Source organism: Elephas maximus, chromosome 13, assembly GCF_024166365.1.
Source record: "Elephas maximus indicus isolate mEleMax1 chromosome 13, mEleMax1 primary haplotype, whole genome shotgun sequence".
Classification (NCBI taxonomy): domain Eukaryota; kingdom Metazoa; phylum Chordata; class Mammalia; order Proboscidea; family Elephantidae; genus Elephas; species Elephas maximus.
Window position 1 is genome coordinate 60,972,758 of NC_064831.1, and position 22,529 is coordinate 60,995,286.

A 22,529-nucleotide genomic window follows, 5' to 3' on the forward strand; every position below is an offset into this window, starting at 1 on the left:
AATAAAAGGGGGAGTACACAATGTAGATATAGAACTTTCGAATGGAGGTGAAGTCAAGGCAATATCAAGTAATAAAAGACTGGCACAATCTTAGGAAGATAAGGGTAAATTTCAAGGTAACCACAAAGAAAATTAACAAACCTACTCATTAAAATAAAGAAGAAAAACATAAAGTCTCGGTAAATACACTATCTACAATAATGGAGGAAATGAAAAGAAATTGCACAAACAAAAGGAACTCATCACAGAAGAGTAAGAGGAAGAAAGAAAACATCAACATTACAAAAAAAGCACTACAAAATGACAGCAATAAGCTCACACCTATCAATAAGCACACTGAATGTAAACGGCCTAAATGTACCCATAGAGTGACAGAATGGATTGAAAAAAAAAAAAGAACCATCAATATACTGTCTACAAGAGACACACCTTAGACACAAGGACAAAAATATATTAAAAATCAAAGGATGGAAAAAATATATCAAGCAAACAGCAACCAAGAAAGAACAGGAGTGGTAATACTAATCTAAGATAACACAGACTTTAAGGCAAAATCCATCATAAAAGATAAGGAAGGACATTATATAATGATTAAATGGACAGTCTGCCATGAAGATATAACCATAATAAATACCTATGCACCCAACGACAGGACTCCAAAATACATAAAACAAGCTCTAACAGCACTGAAAAGAGAAATCGACAGTTCCACAATAATAGTAGGAGACTTCAACACACCACTCTTGGTAAAGCACAGAACACCTAGAGAGAAGCTCAGCGAAGATACACAAGATCTTAAAGCCACAATCAACCATCCTGACCTCATAGACATATATAGAACACTCCACCCAACAGCAGCAAATTATAAATTCTTTACCAACGCACATGGAACATTCTTCAGAAGAGAACACATCTTAGGCCACAAAGCAACCCTCAACAAAATCAAAAACATTAAGGTAATACAAAGCATTTTCTCTAATCACAATACCATAAAAGCAGAAGTGAATAACAGGAAAAGCAAAGAAAAAAATCAAATACATGGAAACTGAATAACACCTCACTTAAAAACCACTGAGTAACAGAAGAAATCAAAGATGGAATCAAAAAATTTCTAGAATCAAATGTGAATGAAAACACATGATACCAAAACCTATGGCACACAGCTAAGGCAGTGTTCAGAGATAAATTTATAGCTATAGATGCACACCCCGAAAAAGAAGGGACAAAATACAAATGTTAGCCCTACAACTTGAACAAATAGAAAGAGAACAGTAAAAGAAGCCCACAACCACCAGAAGAAAGGAAATAATAAAGATCAGAGAAGAAATAAATGGCATAGAGAAGAGAAAGACAATAGAATCAACAAAACCAAGAGTTGGTTCTTTGAAAGGATCAACAAACCACTGGCCAAACTGACAAAAAAAAAAAAAAAAAACAGAAGAAGCAGCAAATAACCCAAATAAGAAATGAAATGGGAGGCAGTACAACAGACCCAACTGACATAAAAAGGATCAAAACAGATTACCATGAAAAACTGTACTCCAACAAATTTGAAAACCTAGAAGAAATGGACAAATTTCTAGAAACAGACTACCTACCTAAAAAAAAAAAATTTTAAACACAAATTGAGGCTGAATATCTGAACAGACCCATAACAAGCAGAGATCAAAAAATAATTTTAAAAAATTCCAACAAAAAATGCCTCGCCCAAATGGCTTCACTGGAGAATTCTAGCAAACATTCAGAGAAGAGCTTGCACCAGGATTGCTCAAACTATTTCAGAACGTAGAAAAGGAAGGGATACTTCTGAATTCATTCTATGAAGCTAGCATAACCTAGATATCAAAACTAGGCAAAGACACCACAAAAAAGAAAATTACAGACCAATATCTCTCATGAATATAGATGCAAAAATTCTCAACAAAATTCTAACCGATAGACTTAAGCATCATATTAAAAAAAACACTACACCACAACCAAGTGGGATTCATACCAGGTACGCAAGGATGGTTAACATTAGAAAATCAATCAACATAATCCACCACTTAAATAAAACTAAGGAAAAGAATCACATGATCATTTAAATCAACACAGAAAAGGCATCTGATAAAGGGGACATAAGGGAAATTCCTCAGCATAATAAAGGGTATTTTTTTTTTTAATACAAAACCAACAGCCAACATCATTCTCAACAGAGAGAGGCTGAAAACATTCCCCTTGAGAGTGAGAACAAGACAAAGATGTTCTTTATCACTACTCCTATTTAACATTGTGCTAGAAGTCCTAGCTAGAGCAAGTGCTAGTTAGGCAAGAAAAAGAAATAACAGGCATCCAAATTGGTAAGGAAGAAGTAAAACTATCCTTATTCATGGGTGATATGACACTATACACAGGGAACCCTAAAGACTCCATGGAAAACTACTGGAACTAACAGCAAGATTCAGTAGAGCAGCAGGATATAAGAAAGACATATAAAATCCTACACACCAATCAAGAGAACTACAAAAAGGAAATCAGGAAAGCAATACCACTTATAATAGCACCTAAAAAAGTAAAATATTCAGGAATATATCTAACCAGGGATGTAAAAGATCTATACAAAGAAAACTAAAAAACAAAGAAGAAACCAAAAGAGACCCATATAAATGGAAAAACATACCATGCTCATGGATAGGTAGACTCAACATTGTGAAAATGTCAACTCTACCTAAAAAAAAAAAAATTTTAAGCAATCTACAAATACAATGCAATCCTTATCCAAATACCAATAACATCCTTTAACAAGATGGAAAAACTAATCATTGACTTTATATGGAAAGGAAAGAGGCCCTGGATAAGTAAAGCATTACTGGAGAAAAACAACAAAGTAGGAGTCCTCGCACTACCTGACCTCAGAACCTACTACACACAGGTATAGTAGTCAGATCAGCCTGGTACTGGTACAATGACAGACACGTTGATCAACAGAACAGAATCGAGAGCCCAGATGTAAATCCATCTATCTAATGCCAACTGATTGGTCCATAAATCTGAATAAAATTGTATTTAACTGGTCTTCCTCATAGGTGTATGGATATTAGCCTATCACTGACAGCGTTGTACTTCAGGATAGATCTTGAAATGTTCTTTTTGACGATGAATGCAATGCCATTCCTCTTCAATTTGTCACTCCTTGCACAGTAAACCATACGATTGTCTGATTCAAAATGGCCAATAGCAGTTCATTTCAACTCATTAATGCCTAGGGTATCAATGTTTATATGTTTATATATCCATTTCATTGGCAATTTCCAATTTCCCTAGATTTGTACTTTATACATTCCACAATCCAATTATTAATGGATGTTTGCAGCTGTTTCTTCTCATTTTGAGTCATGCCACATCCGCAAATGAAAGTCTCAAAAGCCTGACTCCATCCACGTCGACTCTACTTTGAGAAGGCAGCTCTTTCCCAGTCATCTTCTGAGTGCCTTCCAACCTGAGGGGCTCATCTTCCGACACTGTATCTGACAGTGTTCCGCAGCTATTCATAAGGTTTTCAACGGCTAATTTTTTTCAGAAGTATACTGCCAGGTATTGGGAGGAATCAGTGCCTGGAGAAAGACATCATGCTTGGTAAATTAGAGCGTAAGTGAAAAAGAACAAGATCTTCAAGGAGATAGATTGATACACTGGCCACAACAATGGGCTCAAGCATAACAACAACTGTGAGGGTGCTGCAGGAGTAGGCAGTGTTTCATTATATTCTCCTTAGGGTCACTATGAGTCAGAATCAACTTGACGGCACCTAACAACAACAAGAGTAATGCCACCTGATCTTTGACAAATGCCCATAGTCCATTAAAAGGGGAAAAGACAGTCTTTTAAACAAACAGTGCTAGCAAAACTGGATGTCCATCTGTAAAAAAATGAAACAGGACCCATACCTCACACCATACACAAAAATTAATTCAAAATGGATGAAAGACCTAAATATAAAACCAAAAACTAAATATTATGGAAGAAAAAATACGGTCAACACTAGGGGCCCTAACACACAGCATAAAATAGAATACAAACCATAATTAACAATACACAAACACCAGAAGATAAGCTAGATAAATGGGATCTCCTAAAAATTAAACACTTATGTTCATCAAGTCTTCACCAAAAGAGTAAAAAGAGAACCTACAGACTGGGAAAAATTGGGAGGCTATGACATATCCAACAAAGTTCTAATGTCTAAAATTTACAGGAAAATCCAACACCTCTACAATAAAAAGACAAATAATCTATTTAAAAAATGGGCAAAGGATACAAACAGACACTTCACCAAAGAAGACATTCAGGCAGCTAACATACACATGAGGAAACGCTCATGATCACCAGTCATTAGAGAAATGCAAATCAAAACATTAGTGGCACAAATCAAAAAACAGAAAATAACAAATGTTGGAGAGGTTGCAGAGAGATTGCAACTCTTGTGCACTGCTGGTGGAAATGCAAAATGGTATTATCATTTTGGAAAACAACATGGTGTTTCCTTAAAAAGTTAGAAAATACCACACAATCTAGCAATCCCACTCCTAGGAATGTATTCCAGAGAAATAAGAGCCATCACATGAATAGACATATGCACATCTATGTTCACTGCAGCTTTATTCACGATAGTAAAAAGATGGAAGCAACCTAGGTGCCCATCAACAGATGAATGCATAAACAAACTATGTACATGCATACAATGGAATACTATGGAAGGATAAAGAACAATGATGAATCTGCAAAACATGTAACAACGTGGGATGAATATGGAGGGAATTATGTTGAGTGAAATAAGTCAATCACAAAAGGACAAATACTGTATGAAACCACTATTATACAAACACATGAAAAGGTTTACACACAAAAAGAAACAATCTTTGATGGTTATAAGGAAGGGGAGACAGATCTACTAACTAGAGAGTAGATAAGTAGTAACTTGGATGAAGGGTAAGACAGTACACCATACTGGGGAAGTCAGCACAACTTGACCAGGGCAAAGTCACAGAAGCTTCACAGACACATGCAAACGCTCAGAGAGACGGAGCTGCTGGACTGAGGCCTGGGGACCACGGTCTCAGGGAACATCTAGCTCAATTGGCATAACAAAGTTTATAAAGAAAATATTCTACATCCGACTGTAGTAAGACTCGGGACTTAAAAGCATGGGAGAGGCTATCTAAGATACAGCCATTGGTCCCATCCCAGGTAGAGCAAAGAAGAATGAAGGAGACCAAAGACATAAGGGAAAGATTAGTCCAAAGGACTAATGGACCACAACTACCACAACATCTACCAGACTGAGCCCAGAACAACTAGATGGTGCCCAGTTACCACCACTGACTGCTCTGGCAGGAATCACAAATACAGGGTCCCAGACAGAGCAGGAGAAAAATGTAGAACAAAATTCAAATTCACACACACACACATACACAAAGACTAGGCTTGCTGGTCTGACAAAGGCTGAAGAAACTCTAGGCCCCAGACACCCTTTTAGCTCAGTACTAAAGTCACTCATGGGGTTCACCCTTCAGCCAAAGATTAGACAGCTCTATAGGGCCAACGACAACACACATGAGAGATGTGCTTCATAGTTCAATCGTGTATACAAGGCTAATGGACACACCAGCCCAAAAGCAAAGACAAGACAGGAAGGGATAGGAAAACTGTAAAATTGGAAACAGGGAATCTGGGATGGAGAAGGGGAGAGTGTTGACACATTGCAGGGCTGTAGACCAATGTCACAAAACAATTTGTGTATCACTGTTTCATGAGAAACTAATTTGCTATGTAAACTTTCACCTAAATCACATATACACATAAAAAAATCCTCATACAAACCCTGTGAGGTGGATCTAACTACCTTCAGTTTTTACAGCAGAAAACTGAGTAAATGCTTTCTTTTATTTATTCAGGTATTTACAGGAAACTGTTATGTGCCAGGCATTTTACCAGGCACTGGGAGATACAGAAGAGAAGGACAAACATGGTTGGTGGGCTCTTGGAGATCATAGCCCAATAAGGAGGCAGACACAAATCAAAAACATCACATAAATAACGTTTAATTACAACTGTGGTATGCGCCATATAGGGCAGATAGTTGGTGTTTTGAGGCCCTGTGATGGGGAGGTCAAGGAAGACTTCCAGAGACATACATGTACAGCTGAAGGAAGAGCAGGGGAGGAGGCAATGGAGGAGGAAGGAGCCTTCCAGAGAGGAAACAGCTATGAGGAAGGTACTGAAAGAAGGTGTTGAGAGCCTGGGAGATAGCAGGGCGAGATGAGGCTGGAGGGTAGGACTTGCGAGCTTTGCCAAGGATTTTATTTCTTAAAGGAAGAGCCTCAGAAAGCAGTAAGATTCCAGACAGAAGGAGGGAGTGATGTGAGCAGATTTAGTGGCATAACTAGGGTTGGCATCATCCAGTGTTATAACTCAGTATGTCAACCTCCCATGGACCTCCTCCTGTACCAGACCATACAGAATCCTCAGTAATGTTTTTTTGTACCAATGTTATTCATAAATTGTAATTCTTATATATCACTCCTCTTTTTCCTTTAATTACTATTTCATTCTCAAAAAAGTTACTGATACAGGTTCACAAATATTAACACAATATTGTACCTAAAACACCAGAAAACTTGACAAAATCAGCTACTATAAAAACACCAACAGCAACAAAAGAAAACAGCACATGACCGTAGCACTTGCAGATGAAACCACGGGATTCGAAGCATCCCTCTAATTGGGTAACAGTGGCAGCTCTGACCGAAGCGCATTAAAAGATTCAAAAAGCAAATTAGCACAGAGTTTTAGGCTTGTAGGTATATTGATACATGTAAACTGTGCTCATGAAAATTGTTTTTGTTATGATAACTACAGGGATATTTTTATAAAAATAATAAATTTTTACTGTACACACCCCAAAAAAAAAAAAATGAACCAAAAGTCACTGAGATAAAAAAAAAAAAAATTATTTGTGCATCTGAAAGCAAAAACCTTACCTACAGAGGTAATGTCAAACCTTGATGGCATACAAATAATAAGGTCAATATTAAAAATGTGTCATCCCTCCAAAAAGTGGATAGTCTTTCAGACACACACACACACACACACACACATTCCTCCAGAGAGTAAGCCAAACGATATTTACTTATACGGGCTTCTCAGAACTTACTTCAGCCATACATCCTCTTAAATATCTAAAACTAAAACCAAGGATGATAGGACAACATATATATACTAGGTAATTTTTTTATTCATATTTGATTCTAGTAAGTTTTGTACTTAAAACTTACAAGTAATTTGAAATGATTTGAGAAGGTACGATTAACTAATTAGCAGTATGCAATGAAAGCTAGTGCTTTAAAAAAAAAAAACAAAACTATAAGAGATCCAGTGCCAATAACCCAAACCAAATCCACTGCCGTCAAGTCAATTCTGACTCATAGTGACCCTATGAGACAGAGTAGAGCTGTCCCACTGGGTTTTCAAGGCTGTAATCTTTACAGAAGCAGACTGCTGCTACATCTTTCTCCAATGGAGCAGCTGCAGGTTCGAACCTCCAGCCTTTCAGTTATCAGCTGAGCGCTTAACCACTGTGCCACCAGGGCTCCTCCCAGTGCCAATAGCTAACATTTACTGAGCATGTATTTTCCAGGGACTGTTCTTTTCCTGGATTATCTCACTGACTCCTTACAGCAACCCTAAGAAGCAGTACTATCACCACCATTTTACAGGAGAAAGTTAAATAAGTTACCTGGCCAAGGTTCTATGGCAAGTAGAGAGCGAAGCAGTCTGACTCTGAAACCCATGTCCTTAATCATTATGAGCAGATACCATTTCAAATGTAAAAGTATGGGATTTGTATCTTAAGCCACATACTGCAAATTTTGGTGGAGCGGTTTTTGGCAGGAAGGAAAGCCTATTTTGGTACATAAACCCAGTCTGTACTCCCTCCAGTGGTGTATGAAATGGGTGAACATATACACACAAAAGCAAAAAGGCAGAAGGGACACTATGTCAGTATTACTATCAAACAATGTAGAATTCAAGACAAGCGTTACAATAAAATAGACTTTTATTTCGCTACTTATTCTTTACAATGAGTGCAAAGTAGCCAAGAGCCTTCAAGTATCAATTATTACAAAATTAAATAATAAAACAACAAAAAAACTCAGGTGCCATGAGTCAGTTCCAACTCATAGTGACCCTATAGTGACTGCCCCATAGGATTGCCAAGGCTGACCGCAACATCTTTCTCCCACGAAGCAGCTGGTGGTTTCGAACTGTAGGCCTTTTGCTTAGCTGGCAAGCACTTCACTACTGAGTTACCGGACTCCCTATATAAAACAAAACCTGTTTAAAATATAAGGAAAGGGGACAGAAATACAACTATAGTGAGACACACACTATTCCCATTGCTACAACAGCCCAAGTAGCAAAAGTAAAGACATAAATCTCTTAAAATCAATATTAAAAAGGCATCAATAGAAAATATGATCAAGTAACAGACAAATCCTAAAACAGGAAATCAGAGTGGCCAATAAGCATGGAAATGTGTTCATATACCCTAGAAGTCAAAAAACATAAGTTAAAGCAATAACGATTTTTTTTCTATCAGGTTGACGAATACGTTTAAATAAAAGTACCCATCATTGCAAGGGTGTAGAGAATGCAATAATTTCATACACTGTTGGAGGAGGTACAAATTGGTTTTGCATACAAAAAAAAAAAAAAAAAAGGCTTTCCTTGCCTCAAAAAACCCCTCCACGAAAATTTTGCAGTATATGGCTTAAGATACAAATCCCTTACTTTTACATTTGAAATATCTGCTCATAATGGTTAAGGACATGCGTTCCTGAGCTAGGCTACCTAGCTCTCTCTACTTACTAGCCACAGAACCTTGGCCACGTAAATTATTTAACTTCCACCTGTAAAATGGTGGTGATAGTACCCACTTCTTAGGGTTGCTGCAAGGATTAAGTGAGATAATCCAGGTAAAGAATTTAAAACAGCACCTCAGAAATACATGCTCCATAAATGTTGGCCACTGGCACTGAATCTCTTATAAGTAGGGTTTGTTTTGTTCTGTTTTTAAGTTGATGTACTAGCTTTCACTGACTACTACTAATCAGACATTTGCATCTCCTCCAATCATTTCAAATTACTTATAAGGTTTAAATACAAATTTTACTAGAATCAAATATGAGTCAACATATTTAACAGAGGCATATGGAGTCTTTAAAAGAGCATGACCACTGGTCTACGGCATGAACACCTGCATTATGCATAACTTGCTTCATTCTTCATCTTCAACCACATTCTGTTTTCTACAATGAACATATATTACTTTTGTGGGGGGAAAAAAAAGGTTTTTAAAACAAGACAGCCATGTGTCCTAAACGGTTCAGTTATGCAACTACTTTTCTCTTGAGGGCACTAGCCAGATCTGATCTGATCATATAATTACAACTGATCATACTCCTTCCTCTGTCAGAGGTCTGGTGACTCAAGTGTATCAGTTCATCTTCTGCACATCACTTTGGAGATTATACTACTTGGAAATCAATTAGTCAGTGTCAACAATATTCAGGATTCCTGAGAATATAAGGCCAGACAAAAATATTTTGTGAATACAAACGAAGCCAATTCACTCTTGGGTTTTTGTGCTATATTTTTAAACCTGGAAAAGATATTAGAGTGAAGCCTGTGAGAGCCGGAACTCGACGGGACTGCCTTGTTTATCTGGATCTCGAAAGTTTTCCACCTTTGGCAGGTGCAATCTTACCACTTTTCTCTTGCTCGTTTTAGTGGAAAATATTTGAGTTTTTTTTTCTACGATAGGTTTCTGCCTTATACAGGTTCTGGCTTTCACAGGTTTTGCTGTACTTTTTCTAACTATATAAAAGATAGAAAGCTTTAACTGTTCTACAATTTACAGGAAAGTAATGCAATATTTTTGTACTATCCCATCATTCTGTTTATAATTTCAGGAAATGCACTTCAATCATGTTTTTAGGCAAATTTCCTATAGAAATCAATCTGACTTCTCTCACATGAATAACATCAAGCAAGTGAAGATTTTCAACAATTTGTTCTCATGTTTAAGAGGCAAGCGTTCACATAACCTATAGCAGGATGGTAAAGGTTTCCACATGACAGAGATGAAGCAGAAACAGTGTGCACGAGTTATAATGTTTAAATCTATTACATTTGGATCAAGATTTGTACACAAAGGATACAACTGTAAGCTAAACGGGAATGTTACAAACAAAATTTTCCTGGCAATGAGTTAATTCTAGAGGGAAAGGGAAGAGAGAAAGGTGAACTTGTTAACTCACTAAGAGGAGAATTTCTGAAGATGAAACTTTACTGACTCCACTCAGAGACCTCTCAACGGTTTAAACTCGTCAAGGAATTCAACTTTTTAATTCAAATTAAAAAACAACGTTGTAGTTGTGATTAGGTGCTGTTGAGTCAGCTCCGACTCACAGCAACCCCCTAGTAGGGGAGAAAGAAACACTGCTCAGTCCTGTGCCATCCTTAAAATTGTTATGTTTGAGCCCATTGTTGCAGCCACTGTGTCAATCCATCCTGTTGAGGGTCTTCCTCTTTCTCATTGACCCTCTATTTTACTAAGCATGATGTCTGTGATGGTTAAGACTGTGTGTAAACTTGTCTAGGCCATGATTCCCAGTGTTCTGGCAGTTGTATGATGTTGTGATCACTTCCAGGTTGAGATTTGATATAATGCGATCACCCCCCATGATGAGATCTGCTGTGAGTAGCCAATATAAGTGGACATTCTAGCAAGTCTCGTGGGCTTTTGCTCACTCTGGATCCTGCAGCTGGCTCCTGTTCATCTGACCTCCGCTTCTTGAAACTTGAGCTAGCAGTTTACCTGCAGTCTTGCCTGCCGATCTAGGGATTCATCAATCTTCGAAGCCTGTGAGCAACAGTCCTGCTCTCTGACCTGCCAATCTTGGGTTTGCCTGCCCCTGCGGATTCATGCATCAGGAGAAGCCTCCAGCCTAACCCATGGACTTGGGACATTTCAGTCTCTACAAACCTATGAGCCATTTTCCTTGATATAAATCTCTCTATACACATATTTGGAAACCCTGATGGCGTAGTGGTTAACTGCTACGGCTGCTAACCAAAGGGTCAGCAGTTCAAATCCGCCAGGCACTCCTTGGAAACTCTATATGGCAGTTCTACTCTGTCCTATAGGGTCGCTATGAGTCGGAATCGACTCGACAGCACTGGGTTTTGTTTTTGGTTATACACATATTTATGCGTTTTACTAGTTTTGCTTCTCCAGAGAACCCAGACTAAGACAATGTCCTTCTCCAAGAACTGGGCCCTCCTGATAACATGTCCAAAATAAGAAAAATGACGTCTCACCATCCTCGCTTCTAAGGAGCATTCTAGCTGTTTTCCAAGACAAATGTGTTCCTTCTTCTGGCAGTCCATGGTATGTATATTCAATATTCTTTGCCAATGCCATAATTCAAAGACATCTATTCTTCTTTGGTCTTCCTCATTCATTTTTCAGCTTTCACATGCAGATGAGGCAGTTGAAAATACCATAGCTTGGGTCAGGCACACCTTAGTGCTATGGGACATTTTTGCTTTTTAACACTTGAAAGAGGTCTTTTGCAGATGATTTGCCCAATGCAATATGTCCTTTGATTTCTTGACTGTTTCTTTCATAGGCGCTGGCTGTGGATCCAAGTAAAATGAAATTCTTGACAATTTCAATATTCTCTCCTTTTATCACGATGTTGCTTATTGGTACACTTGTGAGGACTTTTGTTTCTTTACGTTGAGGTATAATCCATATTGAAGGCTGTAGTCTTTGATCTTCATCAGTAAGTGCTTCAAGTCATCTTTGCTTTCAGCAAGCAAAGTTCTGTCATCTGCATACAGCAGGTTGTTATTGAGTCTTCCTCAGATCCTGATGCCACACTCTTCTTCATATAGTCCAGTTTCTCAGATTATTTGCTCAGCATATAAATTGAATAAGTATGGTGAAAAGATACAACCCTGATGCACACCTTTCCTGATTTTAAACCATGCAGTATCCTCTTGTTCTACTCAAACAACTGCTTCTTGGTCTACGTACAGGTTCCATATGAGCATAATTAAGAGTTTTGGCACTCTCATTCTTCACAATGTTATCCATAATTTGTTATGATTCACACAGTCGAATGCCTTTGCATAGTCAATAAAACACAGGTAAACATCTTTCTGGTATTCTCTGCTTTCAGTCAAGATTTATCTGACATCAGCAATGATATCCCTTGTTCCATGTCCTTTTCTGAAGCCAGTTTGAATTTCTGGCAGTTCCCTGTCGATGTACTGCTGCAACCATTTTTTAATTATCTTCAGCAAAACTTTACTTGTGTGTGAAATTAATGATATTGTTCGATAATTTCTTCATTTTGTTGGATCACCTTTCTTTGGAATGGGCATAAATCTGGGTCTCTTCCAGTCAGTTGGCCAGATAGCTGTCTTACAAATCTCTTGGCAAAGAGGAGTGGGCACTTCCAGTGTTGCACCCATTTGTTGAAACATCTCAACTGGTATTCCGTCAATTCCTGGAGACTTGTTTTTTGTCAATGCCTCCAGTGTAGCTTGGACTTCTTCCTTCAGTACTCTTGGCTCTTAATCATATGCTACCTCTTGAGATGGTTGAACATCAACCAATTCTTTTTGGTACAGTGACTCTGTACGTTCCTTCCATCTTCTTTTGATGCTTTCTGTGTCATTTAATACTTTCACCATGGAATCCTTTAAAATTGCAGCTCGAGTCTTAAATTTTTTCTTCAATGCCAAGTGTCTTTTTCCTTTTGCTCTTCTAACTCCAGGTCTTTGCATATTTCATTATAATACTTTGTCTTCTCGAACCACCCTTTCAAAGCTTCAGTTCAGCTCTTCTACTTCATCATTTCTTCCTTTTGCTTCAGCTGCTCTACATTCAAGAGCAACCTTCAGAGTTTCTTCTGCCATTCATTTTGGTCTTCTTTTTCTTTCCTCTCTTTTTAATGGCCTTTTGCTTTCTTCATGTATGATGTTCTTGATGTCATCCCACAACTCATCTGGTCTTCAGTCATTAGTGTTCAGTATATCGAATCTATTCTTGAGATGATTTATGTAGGTGGAATATATTCAAGGTCATACTTTGGCTCTGGTGGACTTGTTTTAATTTTCCTTAGCTTCAACTTGAACTTGCATAGGAGCAACTAATGGTCTGTTCCGCAGCTAGCTCCTGGCCTTGTTCTGAGTGATGATATTGAGCTTCTCCATCATATCTTTCCACAGATGTAGTCAATTGATTCCTGTGTATTCCATCCAGCGAGGCTGATGTGTATAGTTGCTGTTTATGTTGTTGAAAAAAAAGGTATTTGCAACGAAGAAGTCATTGGTCTTGCAAAATTCTATCATGCTATCTCTGGTGTCATTTCTATCACCAACGCCATACTTTCCAACTACCAATCCTCCTTCTTAGTTTCCAACTTTTGCATTCCAATCACCAGTAATTATCAATGCATCCTGATGGCATGTTTGATCAATTTCAGACTGCCGAAGTTGGTAAAAATCTTTAATTTCTTCATCTTTGGCCTTAGTGGTTGATAGGTAAATTTGAATAATAGATTAACTGGTCTTCCTTGAAGGCAAATGGATATTATCCTATCACTGACAGCACTGTATTTCAGGATAGATTTTAAAATGCTCTTTTTGACAATGAATACGACGCCATTCCTCTTCAATTTGCCATTCTCAGCATTGTAGACCATATGACTATCCAATTCAAAATGGCCAACAGCAGTCCATTTCAACTCACTAATGCCTAGGATTTCTATCTCTATGCATTCCATTTCATTTTTGACAACTTTCAATTTTCCTAGATACATACTCTGTAATTCCATATCCCAATTATTAATAGATGTCTGCAGCTGTTTTTTCTCATTTTGAGTCATATCAGCAAATAAAGGTCCCAAAAGCTCGATTCCATTCACATCATTAAGGTCAACTCTACTCTGAAGAAGCAGCTCTTCCTAGTCATATTTTGAGTGCCTTCCAGCCTTAGGTGCTCATCTTCCAGCACTATATCAGACAATGCTCTGCTGCCATTCATAAGGTTTTCACTGACCAATTTTTTTTTTTAGAAGTAGATCGCCAGGTCCTTCTTCCTAGTCTTTCTTAATCTGGAAGCTCCACTGAAACCTGTCCACCAAGGGTGACTGTCATGGATTGAACTGTGTCCCGCAAAAATATGTGTCAACTTGGTTAGGCCATGATTCCCAGTATTGTGTGGCTGTCCTCCATTCTGAGATTGATGTAATTTTCCTATACATTGCAATTCAAATCTCTGCCTGTGGTTAATGCTACAAGATTGGATTATGTCGAAGAGGACTGGGGTGGGATGTAACTCAGGTCACATCCCTGATTCAGTGCAAAGGAAGTTTCCCTGGGGTGTGACCTGCACCACCTTTTATCTTACAAGAGATAAAAGGAAAGGGAAACAAGCAGAAAGTGGGAGACTTCATACCACCAAGAAAACAGCGCTGGGAGCAGATCGTGTTCTTTGGAACTGGGGTTCCTGCAGGAGAAGCTCCTAGTCCAGGGAAGATTAATGAGAAAGACCTTCCTCCAGAGCCAATAGACAGAGAAAGCCTTCCCCCTGGACCTGACATCCTGAATGTGGACTTCTAGCCTACTAGACTACTTGAGGAAATAAATTTCTCTCTGTTAAAGCCATCCACTTGTGGTATTTCTGTTATAACAGCACTAGATGACTAAGACAGTGACCCTGCTGGTATTTGAAATACTACTGGCATAGCTCCCAGCATCACAGCAACACACAAGCCACCACAGTATGATAAACTGACAGAAAAAGGGTGGAAAAACAATAAAGAAAGAAAAACCTTCCTTTAGCTATATCCCCTAGTTGCCACCCTTTAGCCCCTTACTTTCACTGAAATTCTTATTTGATGATTAGTCTATAAATTATCTACACCACTGCTTACCATAAAACCAAAGCTAGTTTCCAAACCCGATGCTCCCTCCGTGGGCTATATAATTTCACAGCTCCATACCATTGCACTTGCTGTTCTTTTGCTTAGAAAGCGGTTCAAATTGTCTTTCTGGCCCAGGTTCCTGCATCACCTTTCTACCTTTTCCTGGCTCCAGCCCCACACATCTGCGCTTCCATAGCAATTACGGCTCTTTAACATTGTATTATACTCTTATATTACAGTTTCTTGTTTTTATCTAGTTCTCTTAAAATAGAGAGACCATGACTATCACTATTACAGAAATTTTAACATATACACAAAAGTAAATACAATAGTATCAGGAACCACTCAGTTACAACTATTAATTCATTTTTTTAATCCTAACACACTTCTCCCATCTATCCCAGTAATACTATACTTCTGAGTGAATCTCTGTAAGATAAAGACTCTTTATAAACATAACAACATTACTATCACCGTTTATATTTTTAAAATAATAATTCCATAATATCATCAAGTATCCAGTTGGTGCTTATATTTCCTCATTTGTATTACAAACTTTTATTTTTTACAATTAAGGGCTAAATGAAGTCCACCACTGGGATTGATTAATATCTCTCTCATGTCTCTTAATCTCTAGATCTCCACTCCATCTTTTTCTTTTTCTTATAATTTATTTTTGAAGAAACCAAGCCATTTGTTCTATACAGTTTCCTAAGATCAGAATTTTGCTGATTTGCATCCCCATATCCCCATATTTTCTGTAAACTGGTGGTCAGATCTGGAGGCATGATTATATTCAGGTTAACTCTTTTGGCAAGACTGTTAATACGTAGTAATGAATATTTCTACCAAGAGATGAAAGATGTCTAATTGTCCTTCTTTTTGAGACTTTAGTAACTATTGATGATCAATGTGTACACTCTAGATCCATTAATTTATTAGAAGCTGTAAAATTGTGATATACTAATGCCCTTCTATTAGCTGAGATAAAACACCTATATAAACAGAAATTTCCCATGACCAACTATTTGGTTGCCCTGAGGTTTCACACAGGAAAAGCATGATTAATGTTCAATTCTTTCCCTTTATTTTCCAGATCTTAAAAGAATGCATCAGTTCCCAAGCATCCCCTAAAAGCAAGGTTTTTTAGTTTTAGGTTTTTTTTTTTTAATCATCACTATGATGACATCATGGATTCCAAGATTTCAGTCCACTGCAGTTTTACGCTTACTGATATTCAAACTGTCCCACCTTTGGCTAAGTGGGAGCCTCTGTCAAGTTGGCTCCAGAATCCTAATCTTTGATAGCCTCCTGCCTTTCTGGTATGACAAGGTATTCCAGGCTCATTTTGTACATGTCCTAGCTCCCAACTTGGAGTTATCCATTTTTTCAAAAGAGAACCTAATTATTAATTCACTCTTAAGCCTAGACTTAGTGGTCCATAAATGTTTTCTAAACTAAATAAGGCAACTACTGAGCAAGATCTAATTCCTAAACTAATGATTTTGAATTTTAAAAATGTGCATAATACATGATAAATAATTAAAATCCTTAACTACTCATCACTTAGGTTCTTAGATTCATTATGTACCAAAAGACTTAACCAAAGCAACTTCACATTCTGCTTTGGTCTTAGAATAAAATTCAGCAATTCAAATCAGCATGATGAACTAGGCAAAACTGCTGTTAGGCTGAAGTAAAAGCATAAAAAGAGGACTTCTTTATGTTGTTCTTCAAGAATCCGGAGAATACAATGCAGGGATAATTTAGGAAATTGGTTGAAAAAAGCTTTAATTAAGGTAAGTATTTTTAATTAAAGGTTGGCTTCTTTAATGAAAATGAGTAAGCAGTGCTCAATTAAGTATCATGAGTTTAAACTATATATAACAACTCGTGATCTTAATCATTCACATTACCCAAAAGTCACTATTATTATAATAACATTGACATCTTTTCAAACACACCCATATTCCTGAGTGGAAAATCCAAAGCCCTCTGTTTCAAAACCACAGCTGAAACAAAATCATACTTCATCCTCATTTATGCTTTCTAAACATCTCAAACTTCCTTTCTTAGTGGGAACCAAAAGAAGCTTTTTATCAGTTGCTATTAATTGTAACTTAAAATTCTTTTAGAAATACCAGTATTTTTTTCCAGGTGCTGAGGCATTAGCAAGATGCTTTATGACACAGTTAATTGCTGGTTTATAAAATTCATTGCCCATTTTAACAGTAGCCTAGAAAAAGGGCAGCAAAAATAAATTTTGCAGACTCTCTAAGAGATTATTGTTACAATCACGAATTTACTCAGCCACCAGCAGAAGAAAAAAAAAAGAATTTACTCAGCAACAAATGCTGAGCTAAGGCTACAGTGGAATCCGTCTCCTAAATACCTGCAGATAATGTTTTGTTGGCACTATCTCTAATGTGTACCTAGTGCATCTTTGGACAACACTGTATTTATTTTTACCAGTTCTGCAATTACAGGTCCTTAACTTCCTTTAAGAGCTCAAACTTCCAACTCTAAGCTAGCTGAAACAAGCCTATTCTCACTGTACATATAACTGTAATATAACTGACTATACATATCATTGACTAGGTCTGAAAAAGCATTTGCAGTCATTTAATTATCCCTTTCAGCACAAATCTGAAGCTCCAATTTAGTGAGGTATTAAAAATAAAAGCAAATGATGGTAGTACAACTTGTTGAATGGAATTAATGTCACTGAATTGTACCCTTAAAAACAGTTCCAATAGCAAACTTGTTATACATATCTTTTACCACAATAAAATTAAAGTTAAAAGAAAAGATAGAACAGCAAAAATAGTCTGAGTTTATGATTTTACTAGGATGCATCTCTTTCCAGGTCCGGCAAGTAAACAGCTAACTCGGATGTGTTTTAACTACAATTTATAATTGTGAACTGTTGTTATTGCCAGTTGCTGTCAAGTCGATTCCCACTCATGGCGACCCCACGTGTACAGAGCAGAACACGTCCATAGGGTTTTCAAGGCTGTGACCTTTCGGAAGCAGATCACCAGGCCTGTGTTCTAAGGTGCTTCTGGGTGGACTGGAACCTCCAACCTTTTGGCTATTGGTAAAGCACTTAACCAACTGCCTCATCGTGAACTACACCTACTTATATGTCTATAAACATAATCTCTCTTTAAAAAAAAAAAAAGAGATTATTGAGCCCTAAATCATTAGCATATTTATAACCATGGTACTATTCAGAATATTTAAAAATTACCTTTTTGTGCATGTAATCTGAATTATCATTAATCGTGTATATTTCACATACAAAACCCCATACATAAAATATTTAACTTCAGTACATTGTTCATGCGTCTCCTTCAGATTAGAAAGCTTAAAGACACAAGAAAAATAGTTATGAAATATAAATTTTTAATTTTTTCTCAAATTAAAATTGTGCAGAGCAAATTGTGATCATTTCCATGATAATTAAATGACTGCTTCAAGATTCAAATTAGGCAGACATGGAAAAAAGGAGAATAAAGAAAGCAAGATCTATTACCTTATATAAAAATAAATTCCAAATGGAGCAGGGTCTTATGTGAAAAAAGTCAATTAAAAAAAAAAAGAAGAAATTAGGGGAATTTTTTGTTGTTTAATATTGCACAGTGGAAAAGGCCAGGGTATAACATAAACCTAAAAGTCATAAAAGGTTGACAAATTCAATTATATAAAAATAACCACTTCCTATATGGCAGTTGTAAGACAAATAATTGAGAAAAAAATATTATTCACATTAAAAAAGCCAATTTCCCTATGTAAAGTACATCCAAATTAATAGGGAAAAAAAAAACAGTCCAATAGAAAAATAAGGGGAAAAAGTTCAAAAGGCTCTTAAAAATATGAAAAGATGCTCAACTTCATTCATAATAAAGGAGATAAAATTTAAACTATCCTGGGATACCAATCAGACTAGCAAAGATTAAAAAAATATATGAGCAGAGTATTAATAAAAGCATGGGAAAAATAATTTCTCATATACTGGGTACATAACATATGGAAGGAAATCGACAACATTCTCCAAAATCACAAATGAGCATATTCTTTCACTCAACTATTCCACGTTTAGGAACTGATCCTATAGGTACACACACACACACACACTTAAAATATATACAAGGTTATTCATCACAGCATTTTATATGATAGCAAAAAGCTCTGATGTACCTAGATACTCACTTAAAAAAGGGCCAACATATGGAACAGTGAGTATAGTATGCTACCACTTGTAAAGGAGGGTGGGTGTTTACATTCATATTTGCCGGTACATGCTAAGTTTTCTCTGGAGGGACACAAAAGCAACCAATAACACCAACGGCCTCTGAGCAGGGGCACAGGGTGGCTGAAGGACAGGGTGGGAGAGGGACTTTTCGCCTTATTTTTGTCTCTTTCAAATTTTAAACCATGTAAAAAAATATATATATATATATTTTTACATTATCTACTCAAAAATAAATAAAATTTTAAATACTTTTAAGGCAAAAAAAACTTTTTTAAGAAACAATCAAATACTTATACATGTGATCAAATTTGACATCAGAGATTTTATAGATTGTAAAGCATTTACTTAGACACGCTTCTAACTTGGAATTGAATTCATTCCTGGCGATCACTTTTCAGCCAAATTATCAACAGGCCTATAAAATAAACAATAACACCCATGAAGAAAGTGCTCCTTAGAACAATCATCTATATGAGACCAAAGGGGCAACATCTGCCCAAAAGCAATGATGAGAAAGCAGGGGAGGGCAGGAAAGCCTGCCAAATGGAAATGAGGAACTCAGGATGCTAACGGTGGGAGTGTAGACACATTGTGGGGATTGCCACCCATGTCATGGAGCGATTTGTTCATCAACTATTGAGTGGGAAACTAATTTATTCTGTAAACCTTCACCTAAAGCACAAGTTTTTAAAAAAATTTTGCAAAATTTATTCCAGTATTTAACTTAAATGAGACGTTCACTTTTTCTAAGCAGACAGGTTCTTTTAACAGCATGCATTATCTGTTTTTATGCCTTCATTTTAAGAAAAATAAGATGATGTTCGGTTTCCTGAGCGCTACAGATTTAAGCTCAGAGAGATGCATGTCATGTTCCAAGTGTATACAATGCAAACTGACATGCCAATGACACCAATAACCACAAAATACTATACCGTTCCAGAAGGGAAAACAGCATAACACATTTAAGGCTTATAAACGTCCAAGTGGCGCTGTGAATCCTTGGCACAAACCAAACCCAACGGGAAAATACAGCTAATAAACATGCAAAACATATATTATAAAGCCAAAAACACAGCCTGTACTACAGTTACTATGTAACTGAAAATACCATTGTCATTTTTGGCAATTATTGTTAAAAATTATTCTATTAAAATTGTTAGAAATAATGTGAAACAAAGTGATCTTTTTCTAGGAGCTTGTAACACTTACATTTTATTAAACAACTCAAATATCATGCTTCTGAATCTATTCTCTTTTCTTGGATTGGGAATAAAAAAGCCTCCTACCCCCACGATTTCCTTTGTCTAAGCACAATCATCCTAGAAACAGTCAGGTGGAGAGAAAGGTACAAATCTGGATTAACTGAAAAGCAAAGACAGATGAATGAGTATTCTCGTGAAAAAGCACATAATCTTTGAGAAAATCTGTGGGAAATGACAAAGGTCTATTTTAATTACTACAAGTGAGCCGCCGTGCAGTTTGAGTATTACATCTTTTACGGTTCTGTCTTTTCATGACTTTACATAGCATTTTATTTGAATAATGACGAATTTAGAAGGCATTGCCATTCTTCTAATTTTCCGAATTATCTCAGTCCCAACATCTGGAGGCAGGCTGTTTATCAAGATCTCTGTTCCCCCGCGACTTTACGAGAGGCCCTGGCTATTCTTAGCCTGCACTCCGAGGTCGAGCAGCAGACCAGTATACCCAAGGGACGGGTCCCGCGTGGATCTGCCCCACCGGGGATATTTACACGGCGCAACAGGACAGCCACCTCCCCAGTTTCACGATCCCCAGGCTCACCACCCATTTAGGGTTTTGTCTTTACAAGGACTCCTGATTCCATCACTGCCTCACTCGGAAATCAAAATCCTAACTGGGTGACACACCGACGGCGGCCAGCGCACCACGTCCCGCCAGCCTGGTAGGGCTGGCGTCTCTGAGGCAAGGAAGCGCCACCAAGGGGCCCCAGAGGTCCGGCGTCCCCAGCAGAGGCTGCACCCCTGGCCGGGGACCGACGGGGCCCGGCCAGGACAGATGTGGGGCGCAGGGGCAAAGTCCGGGAGAGGCGAGGGGCTGGGGGATAACCAGCAGCCCCGAGTTTAGGAGGACGGGGAGACTGAATCCTGAAGCACAGGGGCTTCGTCCATAAGTTCGGAAACTCGGGAGGGGCGGGGAAAGGACCCGTAGAGGCCCGGGTGAGGCGACAGACAGGCGGGGAGGGTCCCCATGATCTGCGGGGTGACGCGAAGCCCCGGCCTGAGGGAGGAGCCGGGAGCGCAGGAGACCCCAGGGCCGACAGAGCGCGACCGCCTGAGGGAAAGACGGCGACGGCGACGCGCGAGCTTCGGGACGGAGAGCTCCGGGGCTTGCCGGAGTGAGCGCCGAGAAGCCCGGGCGCGCAGGGACCGCGGGACTCACCGCGCTGGCTGCGGCGGCGGAGCCGGACGACGCGGGGCCGGGCGCGTCCTGCCTCCTCAGGCGCGACTTGAGGCTCTTCATGGCCAACTCGTGGCAGTCCCGCTTCCGGCGGGCCCGGCGCGCCTGCCCCACGCGCGAACCTTGAAGTCTGCAGGCAGCAAGCGCGCCGCGAGGAGGAGGTGGCGGCGGCACAGACGTACCGGCCCCACCTGCCACCTAGGGGCCCGGGCGGCCGTGGGCTCGGGGCCTGCGGCGCGGCTCCTCTCCTGCAGCCAATACGCCCGCGGCCCTGGCGGGGGTGGGGCCGGCTCCGACCAATCGGAAACCGGGAAGGGGGAGGGACTTCCCTTTAAAATTTAATAACACCCTTCCTCTCCCTGCTGGCGGAAAAGTTTCGGGGCTGCTGCTGGGGTTGGTGGGCAGGCTGGGGCGTGGAGTGGCGCTGAGGGCTGGACTCCCGACTATGGGCGGCCACCTACTTGGATGGTGGAGCTTAGGGTCTAGAGAGAGCACTGGCGTCCAGCCTACACCAACTCTAATCTCCCTGGACTCTCATCTTTTCACCCACGTGCGCTTTCCCAAATAAAGTTCTCTTCCGTCTGGTTACTTTTTACCTGCACACGAACCTGCTAGAAAGAACAATTTCCCTTCCTTCTCCTGCTGTTGTACTACACAAATCCCAGTAACTGGAAGTAACTCCACGCACCAAAACCCCCTGAAACAAACAACAGGAATAGTACAGAAGGACATGCAGTTAAGAACAGACTTTGAAAGACATTTTAATAAATCAAAGCACCTGTTAGATGCCCAAT

The 22,529-nt window shown here is 38.8% G+C and overlaps 1 protein-coding gene across 1 annotated transcript in view; it reads right to left on the reverse strand.

The window, feature by feature from the left end:
* Positions 1-21,973, reverse strand: part of UACA (uveal autoantigen with coiled-coil domains and ankyrin repeats) — a 104,269-nt gene extending 82,296 nt beyond the window's left edge. The window contains exon 1 of the mRNA XM_049905582.1: positions 21,718-21,973. Within this exon, the coding sequence (XP_049761539.1) occupies positions 21,718-21,798 (81 nt within the window). The 5' untranslated portion in view covers positions 21,799-21,973. The remainder of the gene's footprint in view (positions 1-21,717) is intronic.
* Between the last annotated feature and the right edge of the window lie 556 nt (positions 21,974-22,529).